Genomic DNA, 15,255 nt, shown 5'->3' with positions numbered 1-15,255 from the left:
TTGGCCGACATGCTGAGCGTTGAGTTGGGGACATCCAGGGCAGGGCCGGCTTTAGGAAGTGCGGGGCCTGATTTGTGAGGCTTGTACTCACCAGGCGGTGCCCTGAGACTTCGGCTGCACTTCAGCGGCGGGTCCTTCACTTGCTCTGAGTCTTCGGTGGAACTTCAGCAGCGGGTCCTTCACGTGCTGCCAAAGACCTGGAGCAAGTTTAGGACCCACCGCCAAAGTGCCAGCGAACACCCAAAGCGAGTGCAGGACCCACTGCTGAAGACTCAGAGCGCTGCTGGGTGAGTAAAAATTTAAAGGGCCACTGGGAGCGGGGTCCTGTTATGTGCGGTGCCCTCTCAGACACGGGGCCCAATTCAGGAGAATCAGAGGAATCGGCCTAAAGCCAGCCCTGATCCAGAGCTAAAAGCATGAGCTACTATAGATTGAGCTGAAGAACCAAGGCTTTGTAGGCACGGCAGGGCTGTAACAGACTCATCGCCTCTGCAAATGGGGCACAGAATCTCCATAACACACAGTCAACAGTGGTCTGGGTATCCACTAAGGGGCTAAATGCTGCCCTAAGTTACCCCCCTATGGCCACACAGAAATCAGCAGGTTCAACTAAGTGCTGAATGTAGCCCAAGATATTTTTCAACTTGAGATACAGAAGTTGACTTGAGGCTAAAGCATGGTAACAATAATCAAAAATAAAATAATACCCCAGACTCAATAATCGTCAGTATTAGACACTGTAGACTAGATTCTGAGTTCTGTTATATTGTGTAAACACAGATTGACCTCAGTCTATCTAATTCTTTTGTTATTATTTCCATCATGGCAGTATGATGGCACTATTTATAGAAATGGAATTACTTTAGATTTATGCTGGTGTAACTGAGACCAGAGTCTGGTCCTATGTTTTCCCCACTGATTCTGTGTATGAGAGAAGCTTGGTACTATTCTTAAATGGGGCCTTTTGAAATCCAGGATTAATTCCAATGTGGAAAGTGAGTGTGTGGAACAAAGCAGTACTGTACACCTCTCCTTATCTTTCAGTGCCCGAGACAAGACTGAAAAAGTTTCTGATTGTGAAGGCAGTGAAATCCACTCTGGGTGATCAGAATGCTACGGTAAGAGTGTGTGTGGAGCAGTGAAATATTTCAGTTTTTTTCAATGATATGGGATGAATGGACATCTGGGTGGAGCTTTCATTCAGATCCAGAGGAGAGACTGCAGACTAGAGAAGGCATGTCATTCTCCTGCCTGTGTTAAATGGATCCATGTTTATAAGCCAAGGAGATCAAATCAAAAGCATAAGGACTCTCATATCCTATCTCCGATTTCAGGCAGAAGGGATAACAATAACTCATGTGTGTCATCTCTACCCTTGCAGGTGAGGACGGCAGTTCTTCATTTCATCCGGAGGCTGCTCAGCTCAGAAAGTGTGGAGAATTGTGCAGCGTGGGAGATGGTAGCACATGTTTTCAGGGAGTTCAGTGTATCCACCAGCAAACTGGTAAGGAGAGTTCTTAGCACTTAGGACTGGGTCCTACCATTCTTGCATGCTGGCTGCTCCCCTTGCCTTCAGTGGGAGTTTTGACTCAAGGACAACTGGACTGAATGATTAGAGCCAGAATCTGATCAGTTATATTGGTGTAAAGTCAAGGTAACTCCGCTGACTTTAGTGGCGTTACTCTGGATTTATACTAGTGTTACAGAGATCAGACTCTCACACTGGGTATTTACATCTACCAGAGTCATCTAGGTTACTCCACCCTCTGGCGAGTCATTGAAAAGTCTGAAAACACCATTTTTCAGTGAAATATTCTAGTCCAAGGAAGCACATCTCTTTGTTTGAAATAGACTCTCCAGAGAACATAATGATGCCCAATTCTGTTGCTGTTGAAGCAAACGTAAACTATCAGCAAAACACCAAGGTTATGCAGGTTGCATCACAGACTGTCAGGAGACTGGAAAAGCTTGCTGCGTATTTCCCTCACTACATGCTCTCATCTACATGTACTAGTTTAAAAATATCTTCAATCCGTATTTCTATCCATGGACACAGCCAGGGGCTCCAGACACTTTGTGCTCCATGATTGGAGCCATGATCTGTATTAACATAAACAGTTCAACTTTACAGTCAGTTGTTGAAGATCTTAGCTCTGCCTGGCCCCTTTTCTACAAAGTTGGAGCTTGTGGCAATACTGTCCAAGGGTCTTTTTCTGTCTCTCACACACACATGCACCCATCTTAAGGAAGGCTGCCTTTTCTCATTGGGCCAGTTTTGCTCTCCTTTAAACTAAAATCAGTCGAGTCAATCAATATTTAGTCTGGTGTAAGTAAGAGGAGAATTAGGCCCGTTGATAGAATCACACTCACTACACACGAAATGACCAAGCTGGTTGGGGCATCAGAACAAACAGAGTGGATCCCCCTGGTTCTGCATATTGATTCCCACTGGGCAGAGTCTGAATGTTTTTCCTCAGAGATAAAAAGATGAAACAGTTTTTCAAATTTAAAGAAAATTAACCCTGTTGGGGAATCTCTCTTGTGTTCAGTGAATCATTCCCTTCACTTGAGGGTTTTCCTAAGCCTGGGATCTGACCCACCAGTTAGGAGTTTCTATTATTCCCTTCCCTTCAGATGGCTGTGCACTTCCAGTGTAATATAAAAGCAGGCATAGGTCAATGTTCAAGATGGCTTTGTAAGAGAAGGACACTGATTCTCTAGCCAGTGTCTTGCTACTAGCTAATTAAGTTCTATAGAGCTATCTCACAGCAGGGTACAACACTTCTCACCCAGGCTATTCAGGAAGAAAACACTATCCAAAGCCTGTGCATTGACATCCTGCAATGTCTGGACACCTCAGTCACTGGAATGACCCAAGTAAGTGACCTGTCGCTACTGCTTCTTGAAATAGGGACGGTCTTCCTTACATTCTTTGTACTTCCCCACAAGGAAGCTTTTTGCACACTCAGCATAATGGAGGAACAGTATGTCAAATTCATGTCAGGGATGGTGTGACCCCTTCATCATGGAGTAAGTGGTTCACATTAGAGAAAAGATAGAAAGCCATTTAACTAGAAGAAATCATGTTGCAGAGATCTTCTCTTCATTCTTTCCACTGTCTAAGTGCAACTCCCCCTTAGATCCTCCATGAATACTTCTGATCTTTAGATTTGGTGATCCTGGATTTGAACAGATCTTAGGGCTGGGACTGTGCCTTATCTAGGTCTGTAAAGTTCTGGGTGAGTTGATGGTGCTATCTAAATAGCTCCATAATGCTGTAATGCAGGGAAGGAGGATTCATCTCTGGGTGAGAGCCAAATTGCTCACCAAAGAAGGCAGTGTATTTAAAAGACAGAGTGAGGGGGCACCAGACAGGTAGAGTGAGATGATGGGAGGAGAGAGAGATGAGGTGATAGGTAAGGGAAGGGTCAGTGATGAATAAAAGGAATTTTTATTGAGAGGGAGGGATTCAGACAGCAGGATACTGGAGGTGGGGGAATGGAAATAGCTGTGTACTGAACAGTCTCGCTCTTCTCTGCAGGTGCTATGGCCAAGGCTTCTAGAATATGTGGTGCCAGCTCAGTACACTGGTACTCTGAAGCCTCTCTGCAGATGCCTTAGGGAACTGGTTGAGAGAAAGCAGCAGGAAGGAGAAGAAGCTGCTTGCCTCGACTACGGTGGACCAGGTTTATAACAGAAACTCTTTCATTTATTCTCTCCAGGCACACTGTGAAATGAACAGGTTCAGTCTGCTCCAGTTCTCTCATCGGCAATGAGAAGGCTAAAATGAATGAGGGATGGTCTTGTGATTGCAACATGGCCATGGGGGAAGCTAGGAAATGTGGGTTCTGTTCCCAGCTTGCCACCAAAATTCGGATGTGACCTTGGGGAAATCACTTGATCTTTCTCTCTCAGCTTCCCTGCTTGTAACATGAAGGAGTAATTAATGCCAACCTGATAGAGGTGCTGTGAGGCGGAATTCATTCATGTCTGTAAAGCATTTTGAGAAGCTCAGACTGAAAGCACTATGGAAATGCAAGTTATGATCAGCTGCATTCAACATTGTTGGGCACGTTGGGAATGGCTAGGTGAATAACATCAGCAGGACTCTCTGAAAGCCTGGCAAAATTAATGATATTCTCTTTCTTTCCCTAGTGAAACTCCCTACACCCCAGGGGCTGCTGGCACGACTCCTGGTGAGTAGACCATGAGAATAGGTTTTCTGCGGAATATGAAGTGGGACAGTTAACTATATAAAAATGGGTTTTCTAGCTAGATGTTTGTAGACAGGCTGAGGAATGTGTGTGATTGGATCTCTCTGTCTCTGCCCTCTCCTGAGACACACTGTTCTGGATCCTCGCACTAGCTAGAATGCTTTCTTCTTCAGGAAGGCGCTGCAGTAGAATCAACAACTCTATTCTATGGTCTCCACAATGAGAGAGTCTGAGCTATTCTCTCCTTCAGGAATAAACTGGTATTGTGCTGACAAAACTTAGCCTGTTCTTTCTCTCTCATTGGCAGGTAGTAGCCTCATCCCCTTATGCAGGAGAAGGACACGGATGTGCTGCCTTGCAGTTACTACAGGCCCTGCACCAAAATATCCATGCAGCAGTGGGTGAGATGTGGGTAGTAAAGATCCCATCTCTGGTGCAGTACATTGAAGGTAAAGCGCTAGTTAGGAGAAGTGCGGTCCATGGAGAATAGAAGGGAAGCCAGAAAATGCAACTTCGTATGGACATGTGTTGTGCCATTCCTGTTGCAGTATGTGGGAACAGTGGGGAATTGAAATTGGGCTTCTAGGCCTTCACTTTTCCTTCATCTGGATAACTATGAACCACTGGGGTAAATCCAGAATTGATCCACTGAGGCCAATTCAATCCGGGCAGAATCAGGCCAGGAAGGTTTCAGCTGAATGGAAATTTTACAGCAGTTCCCCCCACACCTATGCTAGGTTAATGTTTGGGAAGGTAAATTAAGCGTGAAGCTGGAGGTTAGTGAAATATTTTGGGGTTACATAGATAGTCTGAGTTTGCAAACTGAATTTTTCTGAAAATTAACCTCCATGTTTACTCTCAAGGGTGATTCAATTAAAAACCCCAGAGTTTTTCTTTCTGTAAGGAAACCTGAGTCATAAAAGTTAGGTTGGCCAAGTGGGTGCCCTATGTAGAATCTAGGTATTGGGGACCTAATAATGTCTTTCATCAATTTTACAGTGGTATGAATCTATTGACCTCCTCAGTCAGTGTAGGCTGTGTCTACACTATGGGGTTATGCCAGCAGAGCGCCAATGATGTAGCTCTGCCAGTATAGTCTCTGTGGAGTATGACAGACCCTACGTGGAGCATAACCCGATGTGTTTCTGATGACTGTCAAGCCCTACAATGTTCAAGTGGGTTTGATATTCAAAAAAAGATTTAAAAAAATGAGCTGTCTCTTCCCTAGTGGTTGTTGCTGTACAGAGTCTCCAGTACTACCTTGTGCTGACATTAAAGAAGGGTAGGTTAGAGCTGGACATTCAGAAACAGGGCTAGATTCTCAGCTGATGTAAATCAGTATAATTCCATTGACTTCAGTGAAGCTACACCGATTTACATCAAGTTAGGATCAAGTCCAGAATCTCTTCTTATACAGGGAAAGTTTGTTTTCATATTAAGCCCAGTCTTCTGATGTGCTGAACAGTTTTGTGAGATGCTAAGTACCCTGAGCTCCCATTAAAGTCAACGGGAATTGGGAGTGCTCAGTCTCTCACTCCTGGTGGGTTGACTGGCCCTGAATGAAAATGCCAGCAGGGTATCTAACATGATACTTTCTGTTGGTCCAGCAAAGAGTGTTGGCGTATGTCCCATTTAGCCTTGAAAGCCCAGGTATGTTACAGCTTGGCAGAGCAGGGGTTTTCGAAGGACTAACTGCAAAGGAGATTCCTGGGACGACTCTTCTTGCTAACCTAGGTGACATTATTGTTTTGCCTCCTGCTTCATAGGAAACACAGAGAATTCCCTGGACTGTGTGCGGTGGGAGCACATGCTGCTTCAGGTACAAGACGCCTTTCAGCTGTATTGTCACAGCCCTCCCTCCCCCCTCCAAATGTATCAGTTGGGGAAAATATTAGTGATAAACTATTCATTATAAGCAGAGCTGGTCAAACCATTTCATTTTGTTCACTGAAAACTGGCCTTTTTTATTTTCATGGGATATTTTCAATTTTTTTTCTTTTTACACAAAACAAAACAACCACAACCCAAATGGAAAATGTTCAGTTTTTTGAAACGGAAGTTGATGTTTTGGGTTTTTTTTTCATTTGCTTTCCTGTTGTCTCCTTCCCTCTGTCCCCCCCCCCAGCTTTTTCAGTCACAAAGTGGAAGAGGGGAGGAAAGGCCTGGGGACGAGGGATAAATGGAAGGAAAGGGGGAAAAGAAAGAACTGAATAATGGTCATTTTTGATTTTGAAAAGCAAAATATTTTTGTTTGTTTCACTTTTCATTTGTGTTGAAAAATCAAGAAAAGAAAAAAATTCCACTTGTTTTGTGAAATGAAGTTACCATTGTTCAACTGGCTCTAGTTATAAATAACTCCTGTGTTACCACTGGAAACAACACAAAACCTAACCAGAAAACCAACATGCTCGTGGTGCTAATGCACCACTGGGGACATATAAAGGATTCTTTTTTTCTCTTTGCCACTCAAAAGAAAATTTGCTATGAGAAACCCAAAAAGGAAAAGAGACAAGACAGGGTTTGGTGACTGTATCTCATGGAGAAGCCTTTCTGGTCAGAAAGAGCTCTTTACAGCCTCATGTAAATCCAGACAAGGAACATTTTTATGGCGAGTGCTGAAAATGAAAGGAAGGGACCTAGTGACAAATACGCCCCAGAAGATTTGGAGTTCCATTTGGGGTTGGATTACACTCTAGAATTTTCCATTCCAGATCCCAGCCTTATTTGAAATTCTTTGGGCTAAAAAATCAAATCAGATTAGGTTTTCTTATGAGGTTTCTGATATTTCCTGGCTGCTGTTCAAAATTTGGGCCTGAAACAGCAAAGTGCTGAGAGTTACTAACCTCTGGCTGACTTCAAAGGGAGTTGAGGGTGTGACCCCAGGTCCTTTGGGTGCCCACTGACTTAGGCCACAGGATTCCCTGGATCTGATCTCTATATAATCAAAGGGTGTTATGTAAAGCCTTTGCTGGATACCTGTGCCACACGGCTTATCATAATCATTGCACAGTGACTGGATGGAGAATATATAAGATGTTATGGTTGTATACTGAAATTGATGCTTTTAAGGTGTGTGAGTTGGGGCTGGTCACCAGAAAGTGATAAACAAGTTTCTTTCAGGCAGGAGATGCTTATCTGCCTAAATGGCTGTATGTAGACAGAATAATTATTCACAGTGGATGCTAATCAATAGAGGAAAATTCTAATCAAGTGATTGCAAAGTCTCCAGAGGAGATTTGATACAAGAAAAACAAACAAACAATAGGGGGTACGCTGTTTACCAGTGAAGACAATGGATGCTTGGAACCCTTTCTGGAGGTCCAGAGATATCCGGCACCAGGTATCCTTCACCTATTGGACGAACTGCCAGCTGGCTTGTCTTCTGAATGGAGGATCACCTTTGGTCTGGGTGTTTCATGCTGGGAGAGAGATTTGGGGGAGCTATCCTTTGTGAGACAGGGGAATGTTTGGTTATCTAAGTATAAGCTCTAGAAGTGTGTTATGATTTTATTTTGACGTAACCATTTGTTTGCATTAATTTTACTTGCTCCTTCTCAACTCTCTGATCTTTGTGAATTGAACTCTGCTTGTTTTCACTATAAATGTATCTAAGTGTGTGAAATGGAGCGGTGACTCTGAGGTGAAACTGGTAAGGTGGTCTGTAGCAAGCCTATGAATTCTGTGAGTATCCAGTGGAACAGGCGCTGGACATTGTGGGGCTGCAGAGAGGGCTCGGCGGTTGGACTATAGGGATTGCTAATCTGTGGAAGGACAGTGGAATCTGGATGGGGTGAGAAGGGCGTGTTTGTGTTTCCTGTGACTGGCAGAGCACAGAGAAGGCTTCCTCATGCTAAGGGCAGGTGGTAGTGAGGTACCGCACAACCCTGGGGACCCTCGGGAGGTGGCATAAAGGGTCCAGAGCACTTCAGAGAAGGTTCCTGGTCCTTTGTAGTCCAGGTCCCTTTTGTTCAAAGTTTATTAGACCCATCCTTCATCCACTATATAATCACTCCTCAATGGTCAGATTTCTTGGCTCGGTCTCATTCTCCAATTCACTGTCCATCTGGGTTTGGGGACTGAGAGGAATCATCAGGCAAAAGTTAAAGAACAACAGCAGAGGAAGTCTGGGTTGTCAATGTTTATAGTTCTCAATGGGGAAATAACCTTCCCATGACACCTGAATATTGGAAAGTTTACAAGAGAAAACAAGGAAGAAAAGAAAAACACCAAACAAATAAACAAACAAACCCCACAACAACCCCCAAATTTTTGCAATTAACCCTCTGCGTTAACTCTTGTTTTACACTCAGTTCCTAGGAACATCTCTGGAGATGATAGACGACAGTGCCTGGAGCAGGCAGATAAGCCTTGAGTTGAGCCAGCAGATGGCCAGCTATACCAGCCCCTCCCATGAGAAGGTTTGTTCTCTGTTAAGACTTAGTTTCTAGTTAATTTCCCTTGAAATTCTGATTGGGGGGCTACGTAAGGCTTCTGTCAAGGCCTCATTACTTTATATTTTATTCTGCATAACAAATTTGTTTTTACTTGTTCCCTGCTCTCTTGCCCACCTGCCCTGCCAATATTTGCTTGGACAGGCTACTTGTCTGTTCTGCATTGTTGGTTCTCTGGCTGGGCTAGATGATGGGATGTGTCTGCAGTATGGGTGCTTGGACTTGGCTATCTTGTTCTTTCCTGAGTGTTGCTGAGCTGGGTCTGTACTGACAGGCACGTTGTGTTACTGATATCTCGGTGCTGGTCTCTTTCTTTCAGAGTTTCCTGTATAAGGCGCTAGGAACATCCTTAGCAGTTTGTCAGGACCTGGTCCACGTTAAATCACAGCTTCATCAATTTTTGACAACAACAGATTATATGGAAGTCCCTGAGAGACAGGTGAGGACTCTGTCCCTCTCCCCACTTTACCAAGTAATCCCTGAATGCTCCCTGTGGGGCTCAGCTCTGAGTTGGCCTGGGACAGATGCCATTTCGCTTCATAGCCTCTTCATTGCTATTTCACTCAGCCCCCTCTCCCCATGTGTCTCACGCCTGACTGGCGCTTTACACCGCTCCAGGTGAAAGGAATGGACTCGTGGGTTAGATCCTAACCAGTATTTTTCTTGGGTGACAGGGAGTCATTTCCATCCTTGCATTCTCTGCTGAGAGCCATCTGGACCTCACCTTGAAGGCACTTCAGGAATTTGGGGCTGCAATGAACAAGGTTAAGGTTTCTGGGTTCGTCAGCCGCCTGAAGGTAAAGGAGCCAGGGGGTTCTCTCAAACTTCCTCTCCCTCTAAAGCAGGGGCAGCAGCCCTGGGGTAGTGTCTCCTCTGGTCAGCTAGCATTGTCCCCCAGTGTATGCGTTCTACGTGATGCCTGCAGTTAAGCAGAGAGGAGCACAATCTGGAGCTGGGGTTCTCTCAAATGATTTTTATCGTCTGACGTCCCATGGCTTGAGCGCCCCTCCCATGCACAATGTGTGGGAACTACCTCAGTGGCTTGCATGGAAAAGCATTTAAGGTATTTTTAGCCTTTTTTTAATCCCAGTTAGTAGCTGGAAATGAGGAGGTGTTGCAAGCAACATGTGGCCAAGCAACCTGCTTTAGGTAGACCACCAGTGGTCTATGGATGACAATTATGGAACATCTGATTTAGAGCAGTGGTTCTCAACCTGGCCAGATTAGTGTACCGCTTTCAGGAGTCTGATTTGTCTTGTGTATCCTAAATTTCACCTCACTTAAAAATTACTTGCTTACAAACTCAGGCATAAAATTATTAAAAAGTGTCATAGCACATTATTACTGAGAATTGCTTATTTTCTCACTTTTACCATATAATTATAAAATAAATCAACTGAAATATAAATATTGTACTTGCATTCTTTGTAGTCTGCTGTAAAACTAGGCAAATATCTAGATGAGTTGATAAACCCCTTAGAAGACCTCTGCAGACCCTCAGGGATACACAAGTAGCCCTGGTTGAAAACCACTGATCTAGAGGCTAGAGCAGGAGACTAGGCCTCTGGGCTTCCACTGCTGGCTCTGCCATTTACTCACTGTGCAGCCTTAGGCAAGACATTTAGCGCCTGATCTTGTACCCACCGGTGTCAATGACTAAGCTCCCGTGTACTTCACTCCTGTAGGTTCAACATTTTAGGCTCTCTGTGTCAGAGTTACCTAGTGGGAATGATGGAGATACTAATCTCTCCACACCTCACAGTTATTATATTGCTTAAATACTTTTTGCAAGTGGTTTGAGATCTTTGGCTGAAAAGAGCTTTGCAAGTGCAAGCTGCTGTTGCTGCTGTGAGGAATTCCTTGGTCAGCAGCAGATCAGAATTCCAAAGCAAAAGGAATCAGAAGAACTTTCTGATTGTCTAGGACTACCACCATGGGAAAAGAGGCAAGACTCACAGCACCCTGATGCTGACATACAGCAGCGTGGCTGTCCATGCTCCAAAAGACCAGCTTCTTTCCCGAGTAGAGGCAGACATCACAGGGAACATCCTTCTCCATTACAGAGCCAGTTGTCAGGTAAGAGCTTTTGCGTGATAAGTGTCACAGAACTCAAATTTAAAACTGTAATGGATGGAGCGTGAGCTGTCACATGTTGTATCATTTTTGTTGCTCTTCTTTGTATTTTCTCTAGTTTTCTATATTCTTCTGAAATTCTGCAGACCCCAGCTACACAGTAATTCAGATGCAGTGACATTCAGGCTATTCAGAATAACACTCTAACTCCCCTAATATGGATGTGTATCTAGCTCTATCTTTTACTACCCAAGAGAGACTAGTGCTAGCCTGTATTTAGTTGATTTGCTGTCACGCTGTTTCTTGGACTCACTACTTCCCTTACCTCTTATCTGTCTTCTTGTTTGTCTGTGTGCTCCATTATTTCTGTTCGCCAGGTGTCTGACTGCTGGTCCTGACTCTCATCTCAGTGCAACCTCTCCACGTCACTTTGCCATTCAGTTCTGCCTTGTCTAACTGAGACTCTCACTTAGGCATTGCCAAAAACAGTTGAACCAAACTGAGATCTTCCAGTACTTCACAAATGCAAATGTTACGGAGGATGGCCCCTGATACTGACCTCTGCAGAACACCCCCTCTGCCTACATTTCCTGCCTTTTGGAAGATTTAACAATAGTGATTTCTCTCTGCTCCATATTCACCAGCCAGGACGTTTTGAGGTTGTGTGTTGTGTGGGACTATCTACATTGCTAATAGCTGTTTTGCATTTCGTTTTTCAGGTGCTGGGCATCACTGTTGCGAACAAGGTACATTCTAAATAATCTGCCCTCAGCTTTTGCATTTTCTGTACACAAGTTGCTTGTTTAAATTGCGCAGAGCTTGGTTTCCTTGCTGCATCAAGCAGGAGTCCTGGCTGCTCTGGTGTAAGTGGACCTGGATTTATTTATTTGAACCTGGGTTTTCGCTTCTTCTGAGGTGGGTGCAGAGCCAGGGTCCTCTACCTTCTGGGGTCTGCGGGCACCTCTCTCCTTCCCTGAGGCTTAGATTTAATTCCTGATCTTTATCTTCTGGACTGTGGTTCTTCTCTCAGGTTCTCATCCACTTCCTCTTGTTTCTCCTTCTGGATTATGTAGGACATGTACCTAAAATTAACCCTCATCCACAATGTCATGGAGATTAGCTGTGCCATCTTGGAGACCAGAGACTCCCAGGAGTTCGAATTCTCTTACAAACTGGAGCTCCTTGGCTACATGCTGGTGAGTGATTAGGCGTTTGTTGTCATGTAATAAGACTGGTTTTCCAGGGGGATGTTATTTTATCCAGTGGCTGTGATTGTACTACTGCAGTCTCACGCGCTACCTGCATGGCACCCAGAATGCTGGGTCCACTCTGAGCTTGGCAGGGATGCTGACATCTTGTGGGCTGTAACTGGAAGGAACGGCTTGTGTCTGGTGAGTTCTCTTTCTGTCCTCTGTATAGCCTGCAGATGGCCCTACGGTTCATTTCTGAGGCAGAGAGCCTGCTGAGCACAGTGTCTGTTTATTCCAGGTCTAGCAGATGGCCCTGTTTCAGGGTGTGAGAGGACGGCCTCTCTGCCTTTCAAATCCATTTCCCATTTTTGATGTCCCTATTCATGCATTTCAGGACTTCATTAAAAAGGAACCACTGGATTCCCTGGCATCTCCAGTTCGCTACAAGGCAATTCTTGCCATTGGACATCTGAGGTAGGCTATTTTCTGCCATATTTCCTGGCACTGTGATGCCTTCTAATTTGTTAATTCATGAGTGTCAGGTTGGGAGCAGTCTAATGCCTGCAGAGTTTGGCTCACCAGGGCCGCCCGGGGGGAGCAAGTGGGGCATTTTGCCCCGGGCCCCGCAAGGGCCCCCACGAGAGTTTTTCAGGGCCGCTGGAGCAGAGTCATTCACTCCAGGGGCCCTGGAAAACTCTCACAGGGCCTGGGACCCCAGAGCTTCTGCCGCTTCAGGTCTTCGGCAGCAATTCAGCGGCGGGGGATCCTTCTGCCCCGGGACTCACCGCCAAAGTGCTGGGTCTTCGGCGGCAATTCCCCGTCGCCAAAGACCCCAGGCCGCCTGAATCCTCTGGGTGGCCCTGTGGCTCACATGCTGCTTGTTGTCAGAGATGTTGTCAGAAGCTACCGGTGTGGTGCTCTGCTCTCTCCTTGTTGGTATCACTCGGCTGCCTGCGTGTGTTCCCTCTGTGTGCTGCCCCAGCTCTGCGCAGATAGCTGACACAGCAGACCCGAAGAGAACCCCCAATAACCACAGAGTCTAGTAAGGTACGAAGGCCCGTCGGCCAGGTTTATTGCTGTATTGGATACAGTAGTAGTTCTCCGCAGATTACTTAGTCTACCGAGCATACTACGAATATGTACCCACAGTCAATGGACTCGGCTCAGTTAGTGGCGGGACTTTCCACTGCCCCCTAGGCCGGACAAAGACACCGTCCCAAGGATGCATTCTTATACACAGGTACAAACAAGTTACACATCACTCCTGACGTATTGAGGTGCAACCCCTTTACGCGGTAAGGTGCAACCCCTCTACGTAGTAAGGTGCCGCCTCTCACCTTGTACAGATTGGTTCGATCAAAACAACTCTATCCATCATATTACCCTTTTGCCTCTGTCATTAGGATGGGTCAGTCTGTTCCTTGTTATCTGTGTGGAATGTGCAAGTATGTGAATGTTCTGATCTCTAGTGTTCAGTACCTTTTAGGTACGTATCTTCTTGCAGCATCAGCCCTTTCCTTGCCAGTTTGTGTGAGCAGGGCCTACCTCTGGCTCACAGCTTCATTTTGCTTTATATTAGCAAAGTCTTGACCATTACTTTAGTTCAGGCCTTAGGTCTCATACCAGGCCTCTGATACCAAGGTTTACATCTTAGGGCCTTCACTTACTACACTGCTCACCAGCAGGACTTTAGTTCTTAAGGATTTGAATGTGTCCATTTGGAGGTTTGTGCTTGAAAGACGCAAGACTGGAGGCTGTGGGGCACGCAGTAAAATGGAGCAGAGTTCAGATGGGGAGGGAGGTGTCTGCAGGACCGGCGCTAGGGTTTTGAGCGCCCTCGGCGGAAGGCAATTTCGCCACCCAGTGCGCTGGTCCCGTGGCTCTGGTGGAGCTGCCGCAGTGGTGCCTGTGGGCGGTCCGCTGGTCCGCGGCTCGGATGGAGCTGCTGCAGTCGTGCCTGCGGGCAGTCCACCCAAGTTGTGCGAGCAGCTGACAGTCCGCAGGCACCACTACGGCAGCTCCATCCGAGCCGTGGACCAGCAGACCGCCCGCAGGCACGACTGCGGCAGCTCCACAGGAGCTGCCTGCCGCCCCCTCCGACGGCGCCCTGACCCAGGGGACACCCTGGGCTGCCGGCTCCCACCGGCATGCCAGACTCCCTCTCTGTCCTAGCAGCAGTGGCTGCTCAACCATTTAAAAAAAATTGGGGGGCGCTTTTTGGCACCCCCAAATCTCGGCGCTCTAGTCAACCGCCTAGTCCACCTAAATGGTTGCACCGGCCCTGGGTGTCTGGCTAGCTGGCAGGGGGAAGGAATCTTGTGGGTTTCTCTAAAAAGGGGACTTGAAGTTTTAGCTTTACTTCTAGATGAGCCAATACTTAATAGAGGTGCAAAGTGAAGGGTTGTTTGCACTTGGGGTTCTAGATTGGGACAATCTCTAGTCATTGGACCCGCTTCTTTTACTTGGAGGTGGTACTGAGTCTAATGCATGACTTTTCTCTCTGTCTCTCTTCTGCCAGCAAACTGAAACCATCTCTGACCTTGGAGGAAAACCGTGAGCTCCTTGATCAGTGCTTCAAAAGTTTATTTCCCCTTCCTCCCTTGGAGATGATGAAAAAGGAAGGCGAGACAGCAAAGGATGCTCTGCTTATACAAGTACGTGACAACAATTCTCCTCTGGCACCATCCACTGTATTTCTGCCCAGCAGGCACTGGGTGATGGCAGTCACACACGGCCTCCCTGGCAAGGCATGGTTAGCTTTCCCCGGCCCACACACACAAATGATCTGTGCCGAGCCTCATTCCTTCTCTTCTGGTTTCAGTCACTCTACGTGAGGTCCTTGGAAGCCCTTGGCAAGCTAACGGAGACTTTGCTGGAGGGAGAACCAACCGCAGACTGGTTCCAGGAAATGTTTGAAGTGAGTAGACCATTGAACCGTGGTGGAGATTGTTTCTTCTGTTACAGCAGGGAAGAGTTGGCAATTTAGGGGGTCAAGCTTCTGTTGTGGAGGAATTTTCCACAATGGAGTGAATTTTAGGGAGAAAGCACCAAATTCTTCCTGGGCTAAGCGGGCATATGCCCCACTGAAATCCACAGAAGCTTTGCCATTTCATGCCAGGGCTGGATTGGGACCAAGTTCTTACAGTGTCGTTGACACTACTTGGAGCGGCAAGAAAATCACCCCTGCAGTAGCCAAATCCAAGAGAACCAGCTGAAACTGATCATTTCTTCTAAGAGGAATTCATGAATGTTGAGTTAGGCCCCGTGTATGGAAACTCATTCAGAGGAGACTTCCTGTTCCTCAGACATGGACAGAATATCGTGAAG

General features: G+C 46.2%; 1 protein-coding gene across 1 annotated transcript in view; it reads left to right on the top strand.

The window, feature by feature from the left end:
• LOC127030054 (maestro heat-like repeat-containing protein family member 2B) overlaps positions 1 to 15,255 on the top strand; it is a 43,933-nt gene that overhangs the window by 19,698 nt on the left and 8,980 nt on the right. The window contains exons 11-26 of the mRNA XM_050915963.1: positions 1,045 to 1,118; positions 1,382 to 1,504; positions 2,794 to 2,877; positions 3,542 to 3,686; positions 4,156 to 4,196; positions 4,522 to 4,663; positions 5,981 to 6,033; positions 8,525 to 8,632; positions 8,985 to 9,104; positions 9,340 to 9,462; positions 10,589 to 10,741; positions 11,458 to 11,484; positions 11,812 to 11,934; positions 12,323 to 12,402; positions 14,447 to 14,582; positions 14,750 to 14,845. Coding sequence (XP_050771920.1) covers positions 1,045 to 1,118; positions 1,382 to 1,504; positions 2,794 to 2,877; positions 3,542 to 3,686; positions 4,156 to 4,196; positions 4,522 to 4,663; positions 5,981 to 6,033; positions 8,525 to 8,632; positions 8,985 to 9,104; positions 9,340 to 9,462; positions 10,589 to 10,741; positions 11,458 to 11,484; positions 11,812 to 11,934; positions 12,323 to 12,402; positions 14,447 to 14,582; positions 14,750 to 14,845 — 1,628 coding nt within the window. The remainder of the gene's footprint in view (positions 1 to 1,044; positions 1,119 to 1,381; positions 1,505 to 2,793; positions 2,878 to 3,541; positions 3,687 to 4,155; positions 4,197 to 4,521; positions 4,664 to 5,980; positions 6,034 to 8,524; positions 8,633 to 8,984; positions 9,105 to 9,339; positions 9,463 to 10,588; positions 10,742 to 11,457; positions 11,485 to 11,811; positions 11,935 to 12,322; positions 12,403 to 14,446; positions 14,583 to 14,749; positions 14,846 to 15,255) is intronic.

This window comes from Gopherus flavomarginatus, chromosome 10 (genome assembly GCF_025201925.1).
Source record: "Gopherus flavomarginatus isolate rGopFla2 chromosome 10, rGopFla2.mat.asm, whole genome shotgun sequence".
In the NCBI taxonomy this organism is placed as follows: Eukaryota; Metazoa; Chordata; order Testudines; family Testudinidae; genus Gopherus; species Gopherus flavomarginatus.
Note: the sequence above shows the minus strand (reverse complement) of the source record. Positions and strands in the feature narration are given on the sequence as shown.